This window comes from Pseudonaja textilis, chromosome 2 (assembly GCF_049901715.1).
Source record: "Pseudonaja textilis isolate UNSWEBS1 chromosome 2, rPseTex1.2, whole genome shotgun sequence".
NCBI classification, from domain to species: domain Eukaryota; kingdom Metazoa; phylum Chordata; class Lepidosauria; order Squamata; family Elapidae; genus Pseudonaja; species Pseudonaja textilis.
This window is the reverse complement of record NC_141991.1, coordinates 149284498-149307688: the sequence shown is the minus strand read 5'-3', so window position 1 is coordinate 149307688 and position 23191 is coordinate 149284498. Positions and strand designations below refer to the sequence as shown.

Sequence of the window (23191 nt, the reverse complement as noted above, 5' to 3'; positions counted from 1 at the left end):
TGGTATCCTTTTTGTTCCTTCTCATTGGCTTGATGGACTGATCCATCTTGGTCTTCTCTAATACGTTCATTAAAAAATTATGATGGTCTAATTCTAAAGGTAGGCCTGCAGTTCAGAATGAGACAGTGCAACTTGTAATAACACATTCTTCAGTTCACAGATAGTTCCAAAGTTTTCTTAATGACAATTGTCTTAGATGGCATTGAAGATTACCTTTAGATAGTTCAGTACATATAGACCCATCAGATGCTCCTAACTCTAGTTGGAATAATTTATCTATATAGTGTTAGCTCTTTTTATTTATTTAGTGTATCGCATATCATACTTGGACTAGTGGTAGCTTTTAATAACTGCCTATTAATATCAGCTGTGAATGGCGTAGAGCTGTTGTACTGTGCCCTGTTGATGAACCTCCAAAGGGCACATAGAAATGCTAAATTGGATGAGAGGAATCCACTCTGTTAGCCCTTGTGGCATATCACTGGAGCTTGTTATAATGCAGGGAGAGTTTGGCATCATGCACCCCAGTCAAGAAACTTTATATGCAAGCTCCACTCACCAACCCATTTTCTCGCAGTGGCAATCTAGCAGTGTGAACAGGCCCATGAGCTGATTGTGGGGCAAGAAAAAAAAATGAATAAGTGATAAACTATTGCTTCAAAGCAGGGGAGGGATCCACAGCTCTGTTAGTCCTGAAACTTTGAAAACTCAGGAAAGTGGAGACAAAACAGTTCTACCATTTCATGGGGATGTGCTGTTTTGAAGGTAAAGGCTTTGTGATTACTGAGATAGTTTTTAATTGTTCCAGTGGATCTTTGCCCTTGCGATAAGCATGTTGGTAAACTGGGCCAGGAGGCATTAGCTGCCAGAATCTCCTTCAACCAAGAGAAAACAAAATGCAGTAACTAGATGAGATCATCAGCATTGATGTTTGAGATCAGGTGACCGCCTGGTCACCTTTTCTCCTGCAAAGCCATGGCCTTCCAGACATTGCTGAGTCACTATAGAAGTCAGGTAGGTGGTGACAGGACAATCTCCACAGGCTTGTAAATGGGTGTCTCAAGAAAGACAGCTTTAAATGGGTGGCTTGTAAATGGGTGGCTTGTAAATGGGTGTCTCAAGAAAGGCAGCTGCACCGCCTCACCACTGATGAACTTGGGCTTAACCAGCACCTCTTTGGAAATTATTAGGTGTTACCTCATTCTACGTAGGCATTCATGCTCTGCAAGAGACTGAGTGCTGCGGCTTAAGAGTTTGTGGAATTAAGAACGGGCCTAAGCCAAAGGCAGACAATTCACAACCCCAGGGGTCAGAACTGTCCCTCTTCCTAATATCAAAATACCTTTGTGGTAAATTCAGATTTCTAGCAAAAGTGATGGCCCCTGAGGACGGGAAAAAAAAAAGAGGATGCAGGACAAATACATGGGAGAGAGAAAAAAATGAGATATTTTTTTTTGCTGTACTCAACTTTAGGATGTCATATACTCCCCCCAAATTTCTCTGATGAGCTTCTGACATCTTGGTAGGTCAAGCTCAAATTTAATATTATAATACTATAATATTATAAATATAAAATTATGTTGATAGTTTATCTTGCTGGAATGTAATATGTGTACCACCACTTCCAGCAATAGTTTGTCACTTTCCTGAAAAAGCTGGCCTGTTATCATTTCAGATTGATCTTCAGCTATTCATTCACTGATACGGATTATCTACTGGGAAATTCTGCACAAGCCATTCTGTCGCTTCCTTCTTTTGCACAATTCCCATACATTTTAATCAAGACTTATGCCATTAAATTATTGGTGTATCATGCCGCGTGTCTCAGTAACATTCCAAATAGTAGCCTGCATTCATCATTCCTTGAATGGGTGTTTGGGTTTATTAAGAAACGTGTATGTGAACAGGCCAGTTCTCTGTTATTGTTTTTTTTTTTAGTTTCCAAGGACTTTTGTGAGTTTGGGGAATAGGTCTTAATAACTTCCCTTATTCCAGCGCTCAATCCCAGGACACAAAGGGGAGAGCTTCAGATAAGTCAGACTTAAGAGAGAGAAGACATGGTCATTTAGAAGCCACAGTGTGATGACATGGTTCAGGCTGACAAATATTTGAATGTTCATTCTAATTAAATCTAAAGTTTCGGATAAGACGACCTTATCACTCAACTAGGCCTAGAGTCACAAACTTGACCAATGAAGCCATTCTGCTGGATCAGAGATGATGTATCAGTCAAGAATTGCTTTACTGTTGAGTAAGTCTGTGTAAGGATGTAAGGATGGATTGACTCTGTCCTGGTTTTCTTGTCTTGGCACAGAACGCCGTGTGAGAGGAGCCTCACATGCACAACAGAAGCCCTGTTTGTAACAGTGACCTTCTGGCACAATGCCTTTGTTCTTATGTAACAGCCAGCTCAGGCTGCTGGAGGGAGGAAGCCCGAGAGTGGAATGGGGAAATGATTTGGAGGAGCCATGTGACTCAAGCAGCACGTGAAAGGGCGAATATCCCTTTGGTTAAGGCTAGCTGGGGCAACTCTACCTTCAAGCCCAATTCCTAGGGTTTCTCACCCTAAAAACTTTTGCCCAGTCCCTGGATTTCAGAAATAAGGGGTGGGATAGGCAGTCCTGAGATGAACACCTGGCTTTTCCATTAGATGTTCCCCTTCCAAACCCAAATAATCAGTGATCAGAGAAGGTAAAAGCCAAACACGCTGTACAGGTTGGTTTATTAACATGACAATGCTATTGCCTGCGTAAGCCAAGAGACAATTTTGATGACTGAAGAAAAAATACTTTGCAGGCAGATTACGTGGCAGTCAGCTTCCTAGCTCCTTGGGATGGAAGATAGGGTATATATGCCTTTATTCACAGTACAGACAGTACAGCCAGAGTCTTTCATTGAGCACTCATGCATTACATGGGAGGGAGGAGGACATTCATACACATACACAGTACCTTCCCTGCAAGGTAGGAGCTCCAGCCCTGGAGGTTCCCTCCTGTCTTTCTGATTGCTTTTGCTCCCTTATAAGGAAGAGCTCCTTAGCTCTGGATTTGGAAGGGAAATGAACTTTGCAAACAAAATGCTTTCCCCACCCACCTATTTGCCTCCCGATTCCCTTCCCCAAAATTTAGGAGTTCTGTACCACTTCTTTTCAACATCTACACAATAAGCTACACTGCAGACTTGCTTGGAGCAAACCTGATGCGTGAGTACTGGGGCCAGCTCTCATGCATTTGGGAGAGGAGTTTTACGGGCAGGTGTGTTATTTAGGGCCAAATAAAATCTGCCACGAACCTTACCAAGTGGGCCACGCTGTGTAGCTCCAGGGAGACAAGGCAGCTCCGTGGGGGCTGCATTTGGCTTAGTTAGGTGCCTGAAGAGGAGCATGGAGGTGGCAAGGACTCTTATAGGATTGTGCTATCAGGGTAAATGAAGGAGCGTGAATGAAAAGATGATGGTGCAGGCTAATAGGATTGGAACTGAGGAGAGTCAAAAGGGGAGAAGAAAACAGACTTATACCATTTAGCTGATATTTGCATAGAGAATACCCCTCCTTCCTGGTGGAGAGGGAAAGCATTGGGGGGGGGGGGGTAGAAGGGAGACCAGCAGCTACACCAGGCAGTAGCAGCAGTGCTATTACCATTAAGACCACTTTGATACACTCCTAATGACATGGTGCCAAATCTGGGTTGCTAAATTTGAGAGTTGAACTTCTTTTTCAAGGCAAAGCAACCGAGTCTTGGGATGAACAGAGAGAAGCCTAAGAGGAGCAGGCTCTTTTTTCTCATTCACTGGATTCCATTCCATCAGACTTGGTATCTGCAAAACACTTCTGGATAAACAATCTATCAACTGCAACCTGATTTGAGATCACAGCTGTACACTTAAACATGACACTGTTAATTTACAGCACCGTCGTGCATGATGATATCTTTTTCCAACTACCAATGACATAAAGTCATGAGTGGGCAGGATGGCAACATCATGCTTTTTGACCAATGTGGTCAAGCAGCCACCTTAATTTTACAGGGTCTCTTTATTGCACCTTAGCAGTTTACATGAAGCTCCCAGTGCTTACCCCTGTAGCCTTAGGAGTGCCACAGTAGTTCTGTACCCTAAAGGGACATGCAGAGACTTTTCTGTCCTATCTGCCAATTCATAGGGGATGCCCACTTTCCTCCTATTCCTGATAGTCCTAGGAAGCCAACCAAGTTTCCAGCGTCAGCTATTTCAGAGGAACAGGGAGAGGGAAGTTGAAACAGAACTTTGAGACAGCCTGTTCCTGCACTTCTCTGAACGGAGCTTCAGATGCAATTCCAGATTTACTAGTTTAGATTGCAGCATTCTCCTCAGTCATTGTCTGTTAAGGCTTTTGTCAGAACTCCAAAATCACAGTCTGAGAATCCACTTGCATAATGGGACTATCAGGCTGAGAGCGAAACTAAGTGAACTCCTTAGGGGCCGTGGGAGAGAAGAGCAAAGCCTGTCCACAATGAATTAGTGGCTTGGGATGTTGTGCTTGCCATCAGAGGCAAGAATACTAATATGAAATTTTCTCTTCCAAAAAACACAAGGGGCGGGTTGAGGTTTCGTCTATTACACTGCAAAAAGACAAAGATACTTTGGGTGCCTGATACAGAAATGGCCCAATGGCATCTCCCTTCCATAGTACACCCCTGCTGAAGAATTATCCAGAGCAAATACCATTTCCATTGAACTTGCATAGTAAAACTTCCCAATTAGCATGCCCTTACATCCGAAGTATTCCCCATCCATATTTTTGATTCTACAAATCTGCTGCTTCAGGAGACTAACTTACCACATCTTCACGATAGGTAAAGCTTTTTTGTCCCATTCAGGTATAATTTTTTTTTAAAATCAGCTCCTCTTTGGGATGGAACAGATTTATAACCCCACAACTAAAGGCTGATCTACTTACTTCTGATAACTCATTTGTTATTCAAATTGCTCACATGTGAAGAGCGTATAAAATCCAATAATTTATCATTGAAATTAGGAAAGCAAAATAGAATCAAGAAGCAGCCTCACCTGAAGCAGACAGAAAAGAGACTTGTTATGCAGGTGGGAGAATTGTGGACGTGAATATTGGAGCTGCTTATTTGCAGCTCTCCTGTCCGCTCCCTCAACTCCCATGCCCCAAGTGCCAATCATTCCGTGGCAAATGGGCATGACATTGGACCTTCCCCTCGGCACGCAGCCTTGCCTGCAGAGATTCAGAGGCCACCAGAATTTCCACTGGACTTTTCGAACTTTGTGCAGGAGCAAAACTTGATGCAATTCAAACATTGCCTGGTGTTCTCTATTCCAATTCTAATTGTTTCCCTAAACATCAATTATTATTTTTTATTATACAGATTTCAAGAAATAGCCTGAAGCACAGTACAATGGGTGTGAGGCTGGGGAAGGGAGTGATCACAGTATTAACCATTTCATGTATAGTTTTACTTGTATATATATATATATTTATATATATATTTGTATTTATATTTATATAAATATTATAATATATATATATATAGCGCGAGAGAGATATGTATAGGTTCTTTACAAGGCTTAAGAGTAGACATGCCATTCACAAAGGGATGGCTGAGGAGGAAGAGGCACTGTTGCCTCTGCCCTTCGTATTCACAGAGAGCGTAAGGAGCACCCCCTTCCAGCTCTGTTGGGAACACGGCTGTGCTACCTTACCGCTGTCATCCCCACGAAGGCTGGAAGGCAAATACGACATTGGTGTTCTACTAGTATGGTCCTGGGGGCCAGGAGGGTGAGAAAATCAGCTCTTCTCTGGTTCAGTGAGCAGCCCCTTTCTTCTCCAGGGGAGGAGCTGGGGGTCGGGGTGTATCTCCTGCACACTTGCTCCCTGATGCCAAGACAGGTAGCTCTTCTTTCCCCCGTTTTCCCTTTGCTTCAGCTGAGCTTCGCTTCAGTCCGTTCTTGGTTTCCTCTGGGCAGAGGCAACTGGGGTTTTTTACACAGGTTCCCAACGTGGTGTGCTCTTCCACGACCTCCAAGATCCACTTCTCCTTGGGTGAAGCAGTCTTGTCTTGGACAGGCTGCGCGGTGGCCTTTCCCGGAGGGCCAGGGTCTTGGGCCTCTTTCGGTTCCAACACAATCGGGACAGGGCCCCGGGGAATCACATCTGCCTCCAGGCTGCCTTTTCTGCCTTGCTCATGCTCTTGAACGGGGCTCAGGGCTTTAGTCAGGGCTCGGTTTGCTGCTGCAAAAGCCTCCTCGGTCTGCACAGCTTGGCTCCTCCTGCAATCCCCAGGGACAGCATCCGGGCCCCTTGCTTTGGCACTGGTCTCCGAAGCTGCCTCTCCATCTCCGACTCCAAAACTAAGTGGGGATTCCTGCCGGCCCAGGCGCCGGGTGGCCAAGGGCTTTGGAGTGCCAGATTCACCGGGGCTCTCCCCATCTGACTCCGCCAGACTGTGAAGGCCAGGTTCCCCATAGAAGTCTTTGCGGTATTCAGAGTGTACCACCTCCAGGCTATGTTTCCTCACTACCACCTTCTTCTCCGCGCTTAAGAGAGAGCCCAGTTTTTCCGCTGATTGCACCCGCTTCAAAAGTGGCGAACGAGGGGGCTCTGCGCTCTTGGGGCGTGGCCGGACCACTGGTGGTGAGGAATGAAGCTTTGCAGGAAAGCTCTGGGTGGTGTTGGAGCTTCCCACGGTATGGCCGGGAAGTGGTGGTGGTGAGGACTGGGTAGGTGAGGGCGTATGTGCCAGGGGTGAGAGGGGAATGTTTCCAGCTGACTTGCAGCGGGCCGAACGGTACTGGCGATGCAGTTTGGGAGATAGGCCATGCAGAGTGCTGGGCCGCATGTGATGGGATGTGGTGGCGGGTGAATTGGGTGTACTGGAGGCTGGGGAACTGCTCTGAGAAGAGGCACCTGCAAAGGGATAAAGAGAAGAAAGAGAAGATGTACTGTGGCGCTCTCCCTCGCGCACCATTTAGAGAATCAGAAGAGGTGCTGCTGTGCGTTCCCCTGCCAGGAAATGGCACAGGGCTTCCATCTTACAGATCCACCTGAAGATTGACCAGGCCATGTTCCCCATGCAATTATCCACACTTACCTTTTTACACTGATCTAGATCAGCGGTTCTTAAACTGGGGGTGCTGTGGCCTTATCTTTGGGGTATTGGAGAGCAATTTGTAATTGCTCGTTTGGGAGTTGAAGATCCACTGCTATATTTCATTCTTTCTTTAAGTGAAAAATGCAGAGTAGGTTCTTACAACCTCTCTACTATTAGATGCATAGGATTATGTGGAAGGACCGCCATGGGGATTCCTACTTGGCAATGGAAAAGAGCATTTTATAGAAATCAGGTCTTTGGGGATAAGAAGTGGAGAATCTTTGGCTCTTTACACTGACTGGAAATGCTAGCTAATATAACCATTGGACAATTCTAGAAATTATAGTTCAGCCATCTTTGGATTACGGTTTTCCCATCTGAACTAAAGAATATCACCTTTTTAAAAAATGAAAATAAACCTTGATGAAAAAAAGAGAGCCAGATGCCCCAGCCGTGTCTCCAGTCTTCTTCAAAGGCTGAGAAAAATATTCCCAGCATGTGAGTCTGTCATAAACAGTTCTCATTATCCTCCCTTCCCACCCAACCCCACCATTAGCAACCATAGCTGTCCTAACCTCTTACCTAGGTATGCAGAGTCAGGAGTGGAGCGCAGGCTCTGGGTGGGTGAACGGGCACCCAGACCGTGGGTGGGTGAACCGGGCAAACTATCACTGGAGGATAAGGAGCGATTCAAGGATGACAAGCTACGGCTGGTGTGCAGCAAATTTGACTGTTTAGTGATCTTGCGGAACAAGGAGCTGCGCTTCTTACTGCCAGAACGAAGAAATCGCATTGAGCAGGGAATTACACTAGATGAACTCCCCAATCCCTATGAGCACAGAGGGGATCAAGCTACCCTTGATACACCTTGCTTGTTCCTTTGGTTCTCCTCCCGTTCTCCCTCTGCAGCTCACCTCTCCTGCCCTTCTTTGCTGGTGCTCCTCTTGTTTCTTCTGGCCATTTTGGACTTGTAGCTGCTCTTGCGGGCTGGTCCAATCCGGATGGAGGTGTTCTCAAAGGGCGTAGTAGTCACCATCACCTTATTTCCACTCTAGGGGAAAGAAAGGGTAAGCTGGCTGTGGGCAAGTAACAAAAACACCAGAGACTCTCCACTCCATTTCTTGCCTACTTCTGCTTACCTTTAGGATGAGCTCCACCACCTCGGTGTGCACCAGTCCATGTACTGGCTCTCCATTGACATGAGTAATGAGGTCCCCTGCACACAGACCCGCCTCGTGGGCTGGACCCCCTTCCTCCACATGCTGCCAAGAAAAAAGCCAAGAGAAGTTGTGACAGTGAGAACAATCAACCCATGGAACAGAAGTTGCCCCTGGAAGTTGTGTGAAGCCTTCATCACCAGAGGCTTTCAAGAAGAGATTGGACTGCCGTTTGTCAGAAATGGTGTAGGGGCTCCTGCTTAGGTGGTGGTGGTGGTGGACTAGATGACCTACAAGGTCCCTTCCAACTCTGTTAATCTGTAATCGAGAATGTCTCTCAAGACTGCTAATTTCTATCTCATCAGCTGGAAGCCTCTTTCTTGGCCATTTTCTTACCCAGAATATCTTCTTACCCAGACAATGTGATCCACGCTATAGACATCGCTGTCTCCCAGATACACACGGATGGCACGCAGTGTGAAGCCATACTTCTTGCCTGACCGCTGGATAGTGATTGGCGAGCGCAAGCTGGTGACCGCAGGAGAGTAGTCTCGGGATGGGGAGGAATCTCGGGATGAAGGATTAGAGGACAGTGATCGGGGAGACATTGGGCTGGCCAGAGGTGAGCTGCTGTGCTGCTCCACTGAAAGGAGAGAGAAAAAGAAAATTAAGGGGTAAGCAAAATGTTTTCCATGGACATAGAGGACAAGCTCACTACAGGGCTCCCTTGCTGTAGTAACTGGAGACCAGTTTCTTGTGGGGCTTGGCACCCGCCTAGCTTTACCCTCTTATAATTTTCTACCAGCCCCCAGGACATTTTGGCAACAGAATTTAGGTACACTGGGGCGGGGGGGCAGGGTGGGGCTACTGGAGGACAGGTAACCTTAATAACTGGTCAGTAGAGTCTTTTTTTTAGTGAGACAGGACTAAGTGTTTTTGCAGGCTCCAGAGGTAAAAAAATATCCCATACAGATAGTCCTCGACTTATAACTGAGATGGAACCTGCCCATTATGGTTGCATGTTGCAATGGCCTATTGCAACAGGGTTCTATTTACTTGTATAGTTTCTGGAGCCTCCTTTAAAAAACCATCTTGCGTGAATAGCATGAGAAGGCTGAGCTTAAGACATAAGACATAAGAATTTATTTGTCATTACACTCGCAAGCGGGTGCAACGAAATGAGGTGCTCTTCTACAAGTAAAACTGGACAACACCATTGAAAGAAAAATAAAATTAAACAGCTTCTCATAGCATTGCACTGCGTAGGCCGGGCTCCTCTGGGCACTGATCGCTTCTGATATAACTGGCTCTAGGCTCCCTTGTGTGGCTGACTGGCTGGCTTGGGAGCAGGCCGAGCCTTGCAGGGGCCCAGTGGGATGGATGAGAGAGATAGATGGAGCATCCCTGTGGTTGGTGGTGAGGATAAGCAATGGTGAGGGCACTTGCAGGAGAAGTAACTTTGAAACCAGGTCATAAGTATCTTTGGGGGAAGGGAAGGGGAATCTTTTGTAACTCTGAATGGTCATTAAGCAGCCAATCATAAGTCGAGGACTACTTGTATGTGTTTTTCTAACTGGAAAGGGAAATGTTTCCCCAAGTTTCAGGTAACTCTTTTAACCACTGACCCATACAGGCAACTGTGAGGGCTGCAGGCATGGTGCATTTTCAAGCTGCACAGAGGCTGCTCTGGCACAAAATTCGGCCTTCCCGTTTCCAGCCATCGATGATTCCATGAGATACAACTGAACATGTGCCAAGCAAGATCTCAGTGGGTACGACTGAATCAGAGTCTTGCTACTGGTCAGGTGAGGAGGTTTTGGGTGCCTCCCTCTAGCTTATTTACCTCTTCTCATAAGTAACAGAAGCAGAGGATTTGAACAGAAATATCAGCCATGCAAAGAACATTCTATCAAGCAAACCTGCTTCATTTGCACAAACCCTACCAAGAGTTGCAGCACCCCACTTCTATTGTGACAGGCTTTTTGCAGAATGCACACAGCCCAGCAACTACACTAGAAGAACCAAAGGGCAGGGTGGGTGGGTGGAAGAGGTCATGCAAAGCCACAAGACAACCACTATGGGGACTCTACTGAAGACGAGTTCAATATCAATTCCTCTTAGAGTGGGGAGAGAGAATCCCTGTCCCAAGGAAATGGGGAATCTTAGAGGAGCTCAGTGCTCAGGAGGGTGAAGGGAACACGAAGGACACAGTGCAAGAGAGGGCGGGGCGGGGCGGGGGTGTCTTAGGCCAGTGGTCTGTGTGGTGAACAGCCTGGTGGGGCAAAGACAGAAGGCGGCTGAAGGGTGCTCAGTGAGCGTGGGCAGGTCAGGCTCAAAGGAGGATGCCATTTCCAGGAGTCTGGGGAGTGTGTGTGGGGGGAGGGAGGAGGAGGAGGGAGGAGGGGGCGTACCTGTGGGGATTATGACCGACAATGCAGTAGCTGAGGCAGATTTGATGACCTTGCCCCCTGTGCGGGAGCTGCGCTTCTCAGCCGTGGCGGTGTCCCCTGAGAGCTGTTGGTGCCAGGCCCGACGCAGCACCAAGTCATTGGTAGCTCTGGGGGCAGATGGGTCCAGCTCTTTGGGGGGCTGTAGCTCACCCACTTTTGATTTATCGCCTATTGGGGAGGGGAGAGAGAGGGACGATGACTCAAGCCCTAGATCACAGGACCACACTCAGGGGCCCCCACCTCCAAACAAGAGCTACAGGGCACCACCACGTGAACTGCCCTCCATCCCTCCATCCCCCCCCCCAGAGGGCATTTCGAGGACGACAGATCCACCCCTGTTCTTTGAAGGACCGCTGGCAAATAAACCATAATGCTGCTCATCAAACCCTTCCCATACTTCATCAATCTGGTGCTGTCCATGGGTTGTTTCAGAATACCCAGCCAGCATCATCAAAGCATTCTGGGAAATATAATGCAGCAGGTAGCAGGATTCAATAGAAAGCGGAGACTGTGATATGAGTGTGCATGTGCCTGTTTGTGCACATGTACACCGAGGTCAGAACTGCATCATCATGTAACTGGAAAGGCTTAAGCTTAAGTGTCTGATCCACATACCAACAGGAGCGTTATGAAAAGGAATGACAAATGATTAGCTGACCCTTTAAATGTTGAAATGTGCTTGCTTTGGTATTGCTAAACTCGCAAGAGTGCTCTTCATGAACAGAACAATCGCATGGTCTGAAAGAAGGAGCTCTTGCACCAACTAGGTTGTGCAGTTAAGATTTTTGGGCTGCTAAACTCTTAGAAACCACGTCTTTTATTTTTATTTTTTTTGCTGACCTCTTAGTGAGCATGCAAAGGGATGGAATGCTTATCCCCCTTGGGACTCATCACCAAGGATGTTGTGGTTTGTGCCTCACAAGTCTCTCTGTTCCACAAAGGAGCAGAACCACCTCTACCTCGGTTCTCAGGGAATTTGTAAAGCACAGGTGGAATTTAATGGGTTGGAACCTACCCTTCAGGGGGCTCCAAATTCAGAGCAGTAAGTGATGGCAGCTTCCAAAAATCACATCACGTTTGGAGGCACTGAACACTTACAACTGAGCCGTCTACATGTAGAGGAACCAGGTGAGGCATCAGAAGCCAAGCACAATGGAGAGCAGACTTCCTGCTCAGACAGGAGGTTAAGCTTGTACTGTGCAGCGTTTCTTACTAAGCATGTCTTCTGTTTCCCACATCAAGACATACCTTTCTTAGCAGCAACATGATGATAACGTGTAGTTCCAACCTTTTGTTCATGATATAAAACTATGCAAAATAAATGCCATTGTATTTGTAAATAAAATGGTTTGGGAAGGGTACGCGCCCCTAAAAACTAAATCACAAATACGTTATCTGCTAAAGGGAAATAAACATGACTGGGATAAAAATAAAATAAAATGGGTTTGAAGGACACTGTCTTTTTAGGGCGGCTAATATGAAGAGGGTGCTCTCTTACTTCTGCCAGAAGTAAGGCAGCATGAAAGCTTTTTTCATGCACCCAAAATACGTGTACAGCTGTAAAAGGAACAGTTGTGTCACTCAATGCCATCGGACTTTGAAGTCATCCCTCTCAGAAGGAAAGTTAACCTGAGACACTTAAGAAAGTGTCTTAAGATCCTTCAAAATCTTCCATCTCTGGGTGTATGGGTGCATGTGAGCACAACTCCTGCCTTAGGCATCACAGTAAAAGCCCAAATTTAATATCCATTGCCACTACTCTAATACGTTGCTTGAACATGCAATTCTCGTAACATCTGTGCTACCATGGGAGTGGGAGGCAGGGTAAAAATATGCATTTTCTCAAGCCAAACCCTGCGGCAGGCATTTTGAAAAATTACTATTTCCTCCAAACAGATGCCTACGCTGGAGAACAAATCGTTGAATCCCCACACCTGCTGGCATCTGCGCATTCAGGTTGTAGTATTTAACTGGAAAGACAACCAGACATTCCAGGGAAATACTTAAATGAAGCCTGGGGGCTTGGAAACAGTCAAAGATGACGCAATCTGCACTATCCAGGTGCTGTGCTATCCAGTACCTCCAGTGAAATGAAATCACTTTGACCAAGAATGCTACTCCTCCCTAGAGAATGGAAGGGGGAGGGATTTGTGGCCTAGAATAGAGAGGTGAAAAGGATGGTGATGATGGACCAAAAACTGGTTTAAGCCATAGTGCAGAGATCCTGCAACAAATGTGGGAAACCTTTGGCTTCTTTTCTTAGCCTATCAAAGCCAGAGGTTGTTGTTATTACTGGGATTTTTGGGGGGCAAATGGCTACCTACCTTGCCATAGTCTGTACTCACCTGCCTCAGTCTCCACAGGAGCAGGGCCCTGTGCAACATCTCTTGCTCCCTCCTTGCTCTCCTTGCCTTCAGACTGAGGGGTGGTTCCTACAGGCCCATTTTCTGCAGGGGCCTTCAATGGTCCCTTGCCAGGAACCTCGTTCTCACTTTCCAACGGCACAGCAAAACGGTTGGTGTCCATCAGGGCTGAGAAACGCCGCCGGGCTCCCAGTGGGGGACTCGAATCACTCTCCGTGTATGATGACTCCGAGGCAGAGAGCTGCTTCCTGTAGGACAGAAGCCAGCAAACTGGCTTAGCCTCAATATGCTTGGGCCAAAGGTTGTTATGAGAAGTTCTGCCAGGGTAAACCGAAGTTCACAAGTTTTATCACAAGAATCCCAGTTTGGTTCTGCCTTAGTCTAGGATAACAAATTGTCATCAGTGAGGCTGAAACTGAACCCATGAGCTCTCTTCCTCCTCCGTTTGGCTGCTTTGCATCTTTAGAGTTAATACTGGATGAATAAACAAGGCCTTTTAAAATATGACCTTCCCTCTTAATAAACAAGTGTAATATTTATTACACTTATTATTTATTACATTTATTACACTTTATCATTAGGGTTTTTAAAAAGCCATCTAGATTTCATTGGGACAGATAGTTTCTATTTCTACTCATCAAAAGACATTTTGACTGAGTTCTTTTTCCTTTTCAATCAAGTTTTTTGAAACAAGAAAACGTCAAATGAAAAGCCGAACTTTGCACACCTCTCACATTTCTCTCCCTCTCTCTCTCTCCCTCTCTCCCTCTCTCTCTCTCACACACACACACAAACTGAGCTACTGCTGATTATGCTACGGTAGATTTATGATCCATTTTCTCACTGCCACATCACCAAGGATTTGAATGTTCAGAAAAAGACCTCCCAACCCTTGTTGCTGAGTAGCAACAGGCAGCTCACCAGGTCTCCCAAGGAGCCCCTCAAATCCACACCGGTCTTCTCTTTCCCGAGCCACTCTAAATATAATCCTCCTGGCCTGGGAACAGGGCAGTAACTGCAGAACAGCCCAGGTGAGACTCACATTTCTGGAGAGCTTGTGCGCCAGCTCTTGTCCCGAAGCGTGAAGCTGCCGAGGCTTTCCCGTTTGCTAAGCCTGTCGTCCTTGTGTTTGTTGCTATGATCCCGCTTGGTGACACCTGAAGTCTTTTGCTCATGCTGGGAGAGGTGCTCCATACTGCTGTACACCTGGAATAAAAGGGCAAAGAAGAAGAGGAAAGAGATGGGCTGTTCCAGTCGAATGAGAAATATTAGTGGAAAACATGCGACACAATCCTGTCCCAATCGTATTCAGATTCTGCTCCATTCCCAAGATAGGAATAAGAACCCTCTCCCCAACACAAGAATTAATGATGGGCCTTCACACCCTCCTTTTGGCCGATTCTCCCACTTTCCAGTCTATCCCAGATCACTTTTCCCACCTATGAAGGAGGAAAGAAAGTCTCAGTAAGAGGTCATGCAGAGCAGCGGCACCCAACCTTTCTGGCTCAGTGGATTGGTGGTGGTTGTGGAGGCAGCGACAGCAGTGGCGGGTGGGATGGTTTCATGTTTGTTATCTAGATCCAGCGCATGTGCAAATGAAGCTTTGCATGCTCACCCATAACTTGTAGGTCCCAATTCCCAACGGGCTGCAGACTAGTAGGGTCTGTGGACCAGGGGTTGGGGAACCCTGACAGAGAATTGGCCAGGGCCAAAGAAGTTAAGCTCCCTTCCCCCAGGGGTGGGATTCTACTGTTTCGGACTGATTCGAGAGAACCGGATGTTAAAGTTACATCTGGTTCGCCAAACCAGTATTTCAACCGACTGACTGCCCCCCCCCCTCCCCACCCCCCAGGAGTCTCCAGGTGGTCCATTTTCAATGGAGGTAATAAGTGCAGGGTCTGTGCGGAGGCTCTGGGAGGGGTAAAAATGGGCCTTCTGGAAGTCCGGAAACTGGCCTGTGTCCAGCTTCCAGAGGGTGTCCAGAGCCTGGGGGAGGCCTCCAGACCCTTGGGAGGGCAAAAATGGCCTCTCCCAGGCTCTGGTGGCCCACCAGAAGCCAGAAACAGGAAGCTCAGGTAGGCCACGCCCACCATGGCCACACCACCCAGCAGCCGGGCAGCGAACTGGTTGCTGGGATTTTTGAATCCCACCCCTGCCTTCCCCTGCTAATCATCTTCTAAAACTGGACTCCCCTTAACTGCAGATTATCTCAGCAAACATGGAGGTAGGAAAACACACAGCAACTTACATGTGAGTGAAAAAAATATTTCATAGGATTGTGGGACGACTATCCCCAATCCATGCTTCCTTATACTTCTTTGTAACATTGCAACATAAAATATCTACATATTAATGATGTAAATTTCAGACATAATCTGTTTTCATTTCAACCTTGTATAATGTTTTGGACAGGACAAGCTAATAATAAAAGCAGCAGAAGTATCGACCATTTCACAGAGTTATTCAAGTGTCTGCATATTTTATCTTCAATCTTGACTTCAGATTTTGAGGCGTTATTTGTTAATTTAAAAAAAAGGATTTCAGCATGCACTTTAAAAACAGAAAAGATGGCCTTGTGAGATGGGTGGCTGTGCAAATATAATAATAAATAAATAAAATTAAAATGCATAGTGAATAAACCAGGATATGAATCTAAGGTATTGTGGCTGAACGTTGGCTTCCCTGTCTTGATTGTACTGGAAACCAGTAACTGTGGTTTCTGGTTTGGATTTACAGGGAACTGTTTATAACCTGCTCACACATCCCATGGTTCTTACAAAAGCAAATAGCAAACTTTGGTTGCCCTCACACTTTTCTAATCCAGTGATGAATATAAATCTGGCACTCTCCAAGCTGTGCCCTAAACAACTGGATGGGTGACAGGATGCCCATTCCTTGCTCTTTATTATATGTACTCTACAGCATTGGCACAAACAAATCAAACTTATTTATTATTAGATTTTAAGCCCGTTTTTATTTTGTACAACTACAGGGGGAATACACAGTGCTCCCTCCTCTTGTTTTCTCCACCATAGTCAGCTCTGGTTGGAGGATGGGGGCAGAGTGGCCCAAAATTCAACCAGCCAGTTTTCATGCCTAAGGGGAGACCAGGACTCAGGATTTCCTGATGTTTTGTCCTGATCCTTTATTCTCAACACCAAAATGGCCCTCAGAAAGAACTACAGTAAGCAAGGGCTTTACCTTGCTGAATCTGGGAGAACAAGATGAAAACTGGCGTATCTCCACTGGTTCATCTTCGGTTGTATCTTCATCATCGTAGGAATTAATGTGGTGGTAACGATCAGAGCGAGCTAAAATGAGGAAGAAGAGCACATGAGGCTCACAGAAATCCAGGTAGTGTAACTTCTGGGACTTAGCCCAATAATCCTGCTTTCCTATGCCTGCTACTTAAGTGGCCTTAGGTAAACAAAATGGATGGATGGTAAACAAAATGGAGCATCCAGGATGCTCTTTCCCATGTGCCTGGAAAGAGTTGTCTTTTAATGTCTCATAACTGACTGGACTACAAGAACCATAAAAGTAACATTTCTCCTGTCTCACAGATCTTGTTTTCACAAGACAGCATCAAATATCTGATAGAGAAGTAGATAGATATTCTATAAAACTTTTTTGGGAATAGAGGCAGTGTCTTTTCACGGTGCCAGAACATTGGCTCTTAGTTCACTGACTGCCAGTTGCTCTCTAGGAATGCATTTTTCAAAATTAACAACTTTTACAGGTAGCCCTTGGCTTACAACCAGCTGCTTAACAACCATTCGAAGTTACAACAGACTCAAAAAAAAAGTTGCAACTGCTGCACTATCCCCAATTGTCATGTGATCATATTTCAGGCCCTGGGCAACTGGCTCACATTTACTACTAGTCATATAATCATGTTTTGTAAAAAAATATATATTTTTTTTGCTGTTTTCTGACACACAAACCGCCTATTGGATAAGCCAATTTGGCTTTGTAACCACATGATTCATTTAAGAACCATTGTAAAAAAAGGTCATAAAATGGATTCCAGTGGCATAGTGACTCACCTTAGGATTGCTATGCCTGATGAGTAAAATTCTGGATTCAACTGTGGTTGTAAGTTAAGGACTACTGGCTGGGGATTCTGAGGGTTGAAGTTCAGACACCTTAATGATGCCAAGGTGAAGAAACGCTGTTCTAGGATGTTTTCCTGCCTTTCCTGGAAATATTAGGCAGCTATTCTGCTTGGCAAACAAGAACGATGCTTCCACTAAGCTGCATAGCCTTCCACCTCCTTCCCCTTATTGTTGTCCTTATGAATATTGTTCATTCATTGCTGCTATTTTATTAAGACAGGAAACAAAATCACAAAAATAGTTGAGATCTTTCTTTTAAAAGCCAGGCCTTAGGCATCACAGAGTGGTGCTGATTTAAAGGTGTATGGCCAGGGACAGCTGAGTTCAAACTATCAACCAAAATATTCAGGTTGAGACAGGGAGAGAAAGAAAGGTTAACACTTGCTGTCAAAATAGCTGGTGTCTTCTTCGGATTCCAGATGAGGGATGAACTCTGCTTTCTGCCTCAGAAGCCCATTCCAATCTAGTTCTTTGAAAAATGCATGCTGTTTCACTTCATAGGCGCCACCTGTGTGAAGGAAGGAAAACAAGGTTTTGCTGTCCTCTACTGGACAAGATCAAAAATAACTCTAACAAAAAAAAGAACTAGCCAAGCAGCTACCAAGTAGTGCTTAGCTAAGATATTTGGATCTGGTTGCCAGAGATAGTTATGGAGAGAAAGATGGGGAACTAGGGATGCTTGCTATGGCCATCGTTGGTCAACCTTTGGAAGCCTAAGAGGAAAGAAAACAACCTCTCTCCTTATGAGCTGGAATGCTGTACCCATAGCTTCTTCATTCTCTCGTCTGACCTTACCTGCTCCCAGGCGGAGAAGAGGATTGGTTTGCAGGAGGCAAGAGATCAGATGCTGAGCATCTGAGGGGAGTGCCTCCTCTCCTTCTGGCCACAAGATGTCATCTGAAAGCAAGGGGATAAAGACAGGCTGTTGCAATCTGATAGTGGCACTTGGGAAAGCAGATCAGGTCAAAGAGGCTCCAAAATAGGAGGGATTGTAAAAATAGCTCCTCCTACTGAGGCTGAAATTTAAATGATGTAATTTAAATATATAGGATAGCAAGAGCAGGATCTCAAAACATGGGTTCTACACAATGTTTCCCTCACAATGTCATGTTGCTCTTCCCTCCCCGCATTTCATTGCTTTATCTAAAGCAGGGCAGGGCTGTCAAACTCACGGCCCGTGGGCCAGATGCGTCACGCCCAGTTTAGCAAAGGGGAAAAGAGTCCCGATACAACACGTGATGACATTGTGACGATGCGAGTTTGACAGCCCTGATCTAAAAGAAAAGCCTCCTTTGAGGTGAATGTGTGACTTCATGGAATTGCCCATGTGGTCTTCTTGACAAAAATAAAGATGTAGTTTGTACTTCCTCTGCCTTTTCTTTTTTTTAGACTTGTCAATTGAGTCTAAAATCCACCTGCAAACTTGGAACAAGTTCTAAAGTAAGTAACCAAAGAGCCCCTAAGAGAAGCAACACTTGCCCTACGTACCAGTGATGACCTGGCCAAACAGCTCTTCAGGAGTGTCTCCAAAGAATGGTACACAGCCCACCAGGAATTCATAGAGGATGATGCCCATGGCCCACCAGTCCACTGGCTTCCCATAACCTTGGCGAAGGATCACCTCAGGTGCAATGTATTCGGGGGTCCCACACACCTGTGGAGATACTTGTCTTTATTCAGATGTCAAAAATGCTGATCTACTGAGTGTCAGCCATCTCAAAATTTGCAGTGCATGGTGTTAATTGGTTGAATTAAGAATGGGAAGCACTATAATTTTCTCTCTTACATATAACACAATTTGACATTGTGCTTTTTTTAAGTATAGACGGTACTGATCTGTTAACATGAAGCAGTAAACAAAGCTTTTCTTTAATCATTAAGAAGTCAATATGCCAAATGGTTAGATTTAAAGTCCATAACAGATATTAAAAAATGAAAAAGACTGCTGGCAGTTGCAATATCATTTTGTATTATCCTATATTTTGTCTCCCCAGACCTCATTCAAGTGGCATAAGGATTGGGCAATACTTTATAACTTTTCCCTATTACTGTATTTCAAATGAAAATACCTAACCTCAGGGCTGGAATAAAAGAAATCTGAATAGAAAACCTACTATTTATAGATATATTCATAGATTCAGAATGGTCTAGAAACCAGGAAACTGTGAGTTCTAATCCCATCTTAGGTATCAAACCCACCTGGGTGACTTTGGGCCAATCGTTCTTTCTCAGACCAACCCAGGATTGTTGTTGTGGAGAAAATCGGAGGAGGAAGGAATATTAGGTATATTTGCCACTATGAGTTAAGTGGCACAGTGGTTAGAATGCAGGCTACTTCTGGTGATTGGTTCGAGTCTCACCAGGCTCAAGCCTTCCATCCTTCCAAGGTGGGTAAAATGAGGACCCAGATTGTTGGGGGCAATATGCTGATTCTGTAAACTGCTTAGAGCGTGCTGTAAAGCACTGTGAAGTGGTATATAAGTCTAAGAGTTATTGCTATTTCTACTAATAAAGTAATAAAAATGGGATAAAAATCTAATAAATACATCAATAATAAAATAATGCATTACTACTTTCATGCAATTTCTCAGCGGGTTTAGCTTTTTGAATATGTGCCTTTTTCACATTCAATATATGTGCAGCATCCCGTTACAAACAGACTTAATCAGGGTTCCACCTGTTTGTCTAGAAACTCCCTGGCATCCTTCTCAATATGACCTTCATACAGGTTTGTGGTAAGGCTCATCAGCCCCATCTTGGAAAGACCAAAGTCCGTCAACTTGATATGCCCCATGGAAGTGATAAGTAGGCTGTGGAGAAAGCAGAGGGATAAACATCAGTCAGAGAGAATCAATCATAGCCACTTCCTAAAGACAGCTAAAGACAGGCCTGGCCTTTTAACTTCATACTTGTCAGGCTTGAGGTCACGATGGACGATGCCATAGTTATGCAGGTATTCCAGGGCCAAGACAGTCTCAGCAAAGTACATGCGGGCCATCTCTACAGGCAGAGCCCCAATGTTCTTCAACAATGTTGCACAATCCCCACCTGCCAGGAGGAAGGGGAAATGGTTAGGAAGATGGCTACTCTCTCCAGTTCTCTCCAGACTGAATATAAGAAGTGTGATTCTGGAGACTATTGTTAGCCTTCTTTATCAGATGCCTATAGAAAATTACAGACTAAATGAGTATATAAAAGCTTCTTCAAGCATCTCTATCTGCACCTGATAGTCAAACGTATTGTAATCAGATGTTATCTAAAAATGGGAGATAACATTCTTGGTCAGAAACATGCCAAACCAGAATTTTGGGGGATTCTCAATTATTGGTGCATACCAATTTATTATATTTTTTTATCATTATGGTAAGCCAAAATTCTAGAGCTCATATTGATATGGTAAGTAGATGCTGATAGCCTTATTCTCCATGAATTTGTCCAATTAAATCTACCAACAAGTTTACCTTCCTACCTAAAAAAGATTGTAACATTTTACAAATATATGTGTTATCCATTCCTGTATGTTTCCGGGTAGCAAAACTTTCACCGTCAAGAGCATCAAAACTCAAAATAGAAATTGTGAACCCTATTAAAATGTAATTTAATAAACAACCATGACTACAATTGCATTGCCATAGAAAAAGGTGCCTTGGCTATCAGTTGTGAACATTTTGGAGGCAAGACCTGAAAAAAAATGTCCCACTGAAAACATACGTCCAATTGCATGGGAGTAGGTGGCCTCCAGGTAACTTAGAACTCCAGGTCTATGCCACATGAGGCCTTGCACAACTGAATAGGCATTTTAAGCTATCAATGTTAACATCCATAGCTTTATTTTGTAGAACAAAGCTCTTAATTTATCAACAACTAATATGGAGATCTATATTATCAGCTACTACTGATAGGTTATGCAAACCCAATCACAGATCTACAAACCAAACTCAAACTCAGTCCCCATTTACTGAACTGAGAGTTTTTATAACCAACAGACATCATTTTATATTTGCTTATATTCTACATTTTTTCATTGTTCCTTTTCCTAATTTGCCAACCTAAATAATCTAACATTGTTCGCAAACTTGCCACTTTCATTTCCTCAACCAATTTATGAACAAGTTTAAAGCACCAAGCCCAAATACAGGTGTACTGGCTACCCACACTGTACATTTTGTTCTTTTGAGCCAGTTACTAAGCTTTAAGTGGATTAACCTTTTACCCCATAATTGTTCAATTTGCTCAGGAATCTTTGTCAAAAGTTATCTGAAAGTCCAAGTAAGTGGTATCTACTTGATAACTTCTATAATATGTTTGCTAATATTCTCCAGCCATGCTAATTCTTCTTCAGGAAAACCTGTCCTATATACTCGACAATTTGGTCAGTAACCATGTTTTCCAGCCATTTATCTGTGATTTACATTAACCTTAATTAGCTTGAATTCCCCAGATTCTCATTTACCCAGATTTTTTTCCTCTGGCTATTTTTCAGCCCTCTCCTAAGAAAGCCTGTGAGATGTTATGAATTATGTCTTTTTTGCCACAAGATCATCAATTGCACATTTGAGTTTTTTGAGATTTAAATAAAGAACTTCCTAATTTGTCTACACTATTTAGGTCCATGCCTCAGACTTACTTTCTGAAAGTATCAGTTCAGGTAGTTTCTGCCCTATATCTTCTAGGGGAAGACAGATGGAAATAATTCATTCAGTTCTCTGCAGTCCTTATCTTCCTTCTATATTTCTTTTCTTCCTTTGTGATGTAATAGCCCAGTTAGTTTTCCTGTTTTAGATGTAATTATTGTTAATTGTGGCTTTTAACAATTAAACTCAACTTTCTCTTCTATAACTCTCATTATTTGTTCATTTTCTCCCCTGGCCTCTTTTATTATCTTATTTACACATAGTTTGTAAGATAATGATTATCTTATGGACTGTATTAATGGCCTGCATGATCTCCAGATTTCAAACCTTAATTTCTTCATTGCAAAAAGAATACAGGATGCTGAAAGGTCTTCTGAAATTCACAATCATAATGTCTTCTGCAACCTATCTTAATTTAAAACGAGACTATCAATTGGATACAAAAAAAGAATCCTCAGAATATTTTTTTTCTTGAGTGAGAAATCCTTAGAAATTGATACCAATAGAATGAACTGCAACTGTTGGAAAACACTTCTCAAAGTTTGACCTACGTTTATTTGGTTAATGAAGGATACATGTATTTTATACTTAATATTATTTGTTAATAATTATTCTTGGTAGAGTGTTTCTGCAAACCACCTATATAAATTTTAATATGGAACTTAAAGTGGTTGGTGTGAACTTGTGATGCTATGCAATGAATTTGCTATCGTGCTAACTCCTCAAGAAAAGAATATGTATGTATGTATGTATGTATGTATGTATGCATGTAGGTCTAGGTGTGTTCGAGTCTTTTCCCGTGTAAGATTAAGAGTATCTTGGTGACATTTCGGCAAGATACTCTTAACCTTACATGGGAAAAGACCCAAACACACCTAGACCTACATACCTGTACCCGTGAAAATCTATGAAAACATACATATATATATATATATGTGTGTGTGTGTGTGTGTGTGTGTGTGTGTGTGTGTGTGAATAAAGAGAAAATTAGACGCACCATCTACTCTGTTTGAATTCCTGTTTAGGTGTTTCTCCTTTCATAGAGAGGAAAAACTGCTTTTTCCCTCTCCCTCCACTAAAGGGAGGAAAAATTTTGTTCTTTCATACTTGGCCTATTTATATCAATCCTCTTGCTTTAAACTCTTTTCCTACCTAGTGGAAAGGACATAGGAAAACCAATTGTTGGATAATGTGTTGTGATTTCTTAAAATTTAAAATAAATCAGCATGGCAAAATGCAGACTAATGGCCATAACAGCATCCCTTTTGCAATCGTCAAAGCCTCTCTAGTATGACACTATTTTTGCATTATTATTTTTTTGAGGTCAGGGGATGAATCAATAAAAATGGTTGACTCAAGCTAGCCTGGCACACATTTT

The 23191-nt window shown here is 44.0% G+C and overlaps 1 protein-coding gene across 3 annotated transcripts in view; it reads right to left on the bottom strand.

The window, feature by feature from the left end:
- Positions 1 to 660: 660 nt before the first annotated feature.
- MAST1 (microtubule associated serine/threonine kinase 1) overlaps positions 661 to 23191 on the bottom strand; it is an 87391-nt gene continuing 64860 nt past the window's right edge. For 2 of the 3 annotated variants that reach the window (XM_026711545.2, XM_087925857.1), the window contains 14 exons: positions 20089 to 20227; positions 19857 to 19989; positions 18668 to 18833; positions 17975 to 18076; positions 17565 to 17687; positions 16266 to 16375; positions 14107 to 14270; positions 13047 to 13312; positions 10663 to 10869; positions 8665 to 8894; positions 8234 to 8356; positions 8009 to 8145; positions 7677 to 7864; positions 661 to 6910 (listed from right to left, as the gene is read on the bottom strand). In XM_026711545.2, coding sequence (XP_026567330.2) covers positions 5808 to 6910; positions 7677 to 7864; positions 8009 to 8145; positions 8234 to 8356; positions 8665 to 8894; positions 10663 to 10869; positions 13047 to 13312; positions 14107 to 14270; positions 16266 to 16375; positions 17565 to 17687; positions 17975 to 18076; positions 18668 to 18833; positions 19857 to 19989; positions 20089 to 20227 — 3191 coding nt within the window. In that variant the 3' untranslated portion in view covers positions 661 to 5807. The remainder of the gene's footprint in view (positions 6911 to 7676; positions 7865 to 8008; positions 8146 to 8233; positions 8357 to 8664; positions 8895 to 10662; positions 10870 to 13046; positions 13313 to 14106; positions 14271 to 16265; positions 16376 to 17564; positions 17688 to 17974; positions 18077 to 18667; positions 18834 to 19856; positions 19990 to 20088; positions 20228 to 23191) is intronic. The other variant, XM_087925858.1, reaches the window with a different exon arrangement.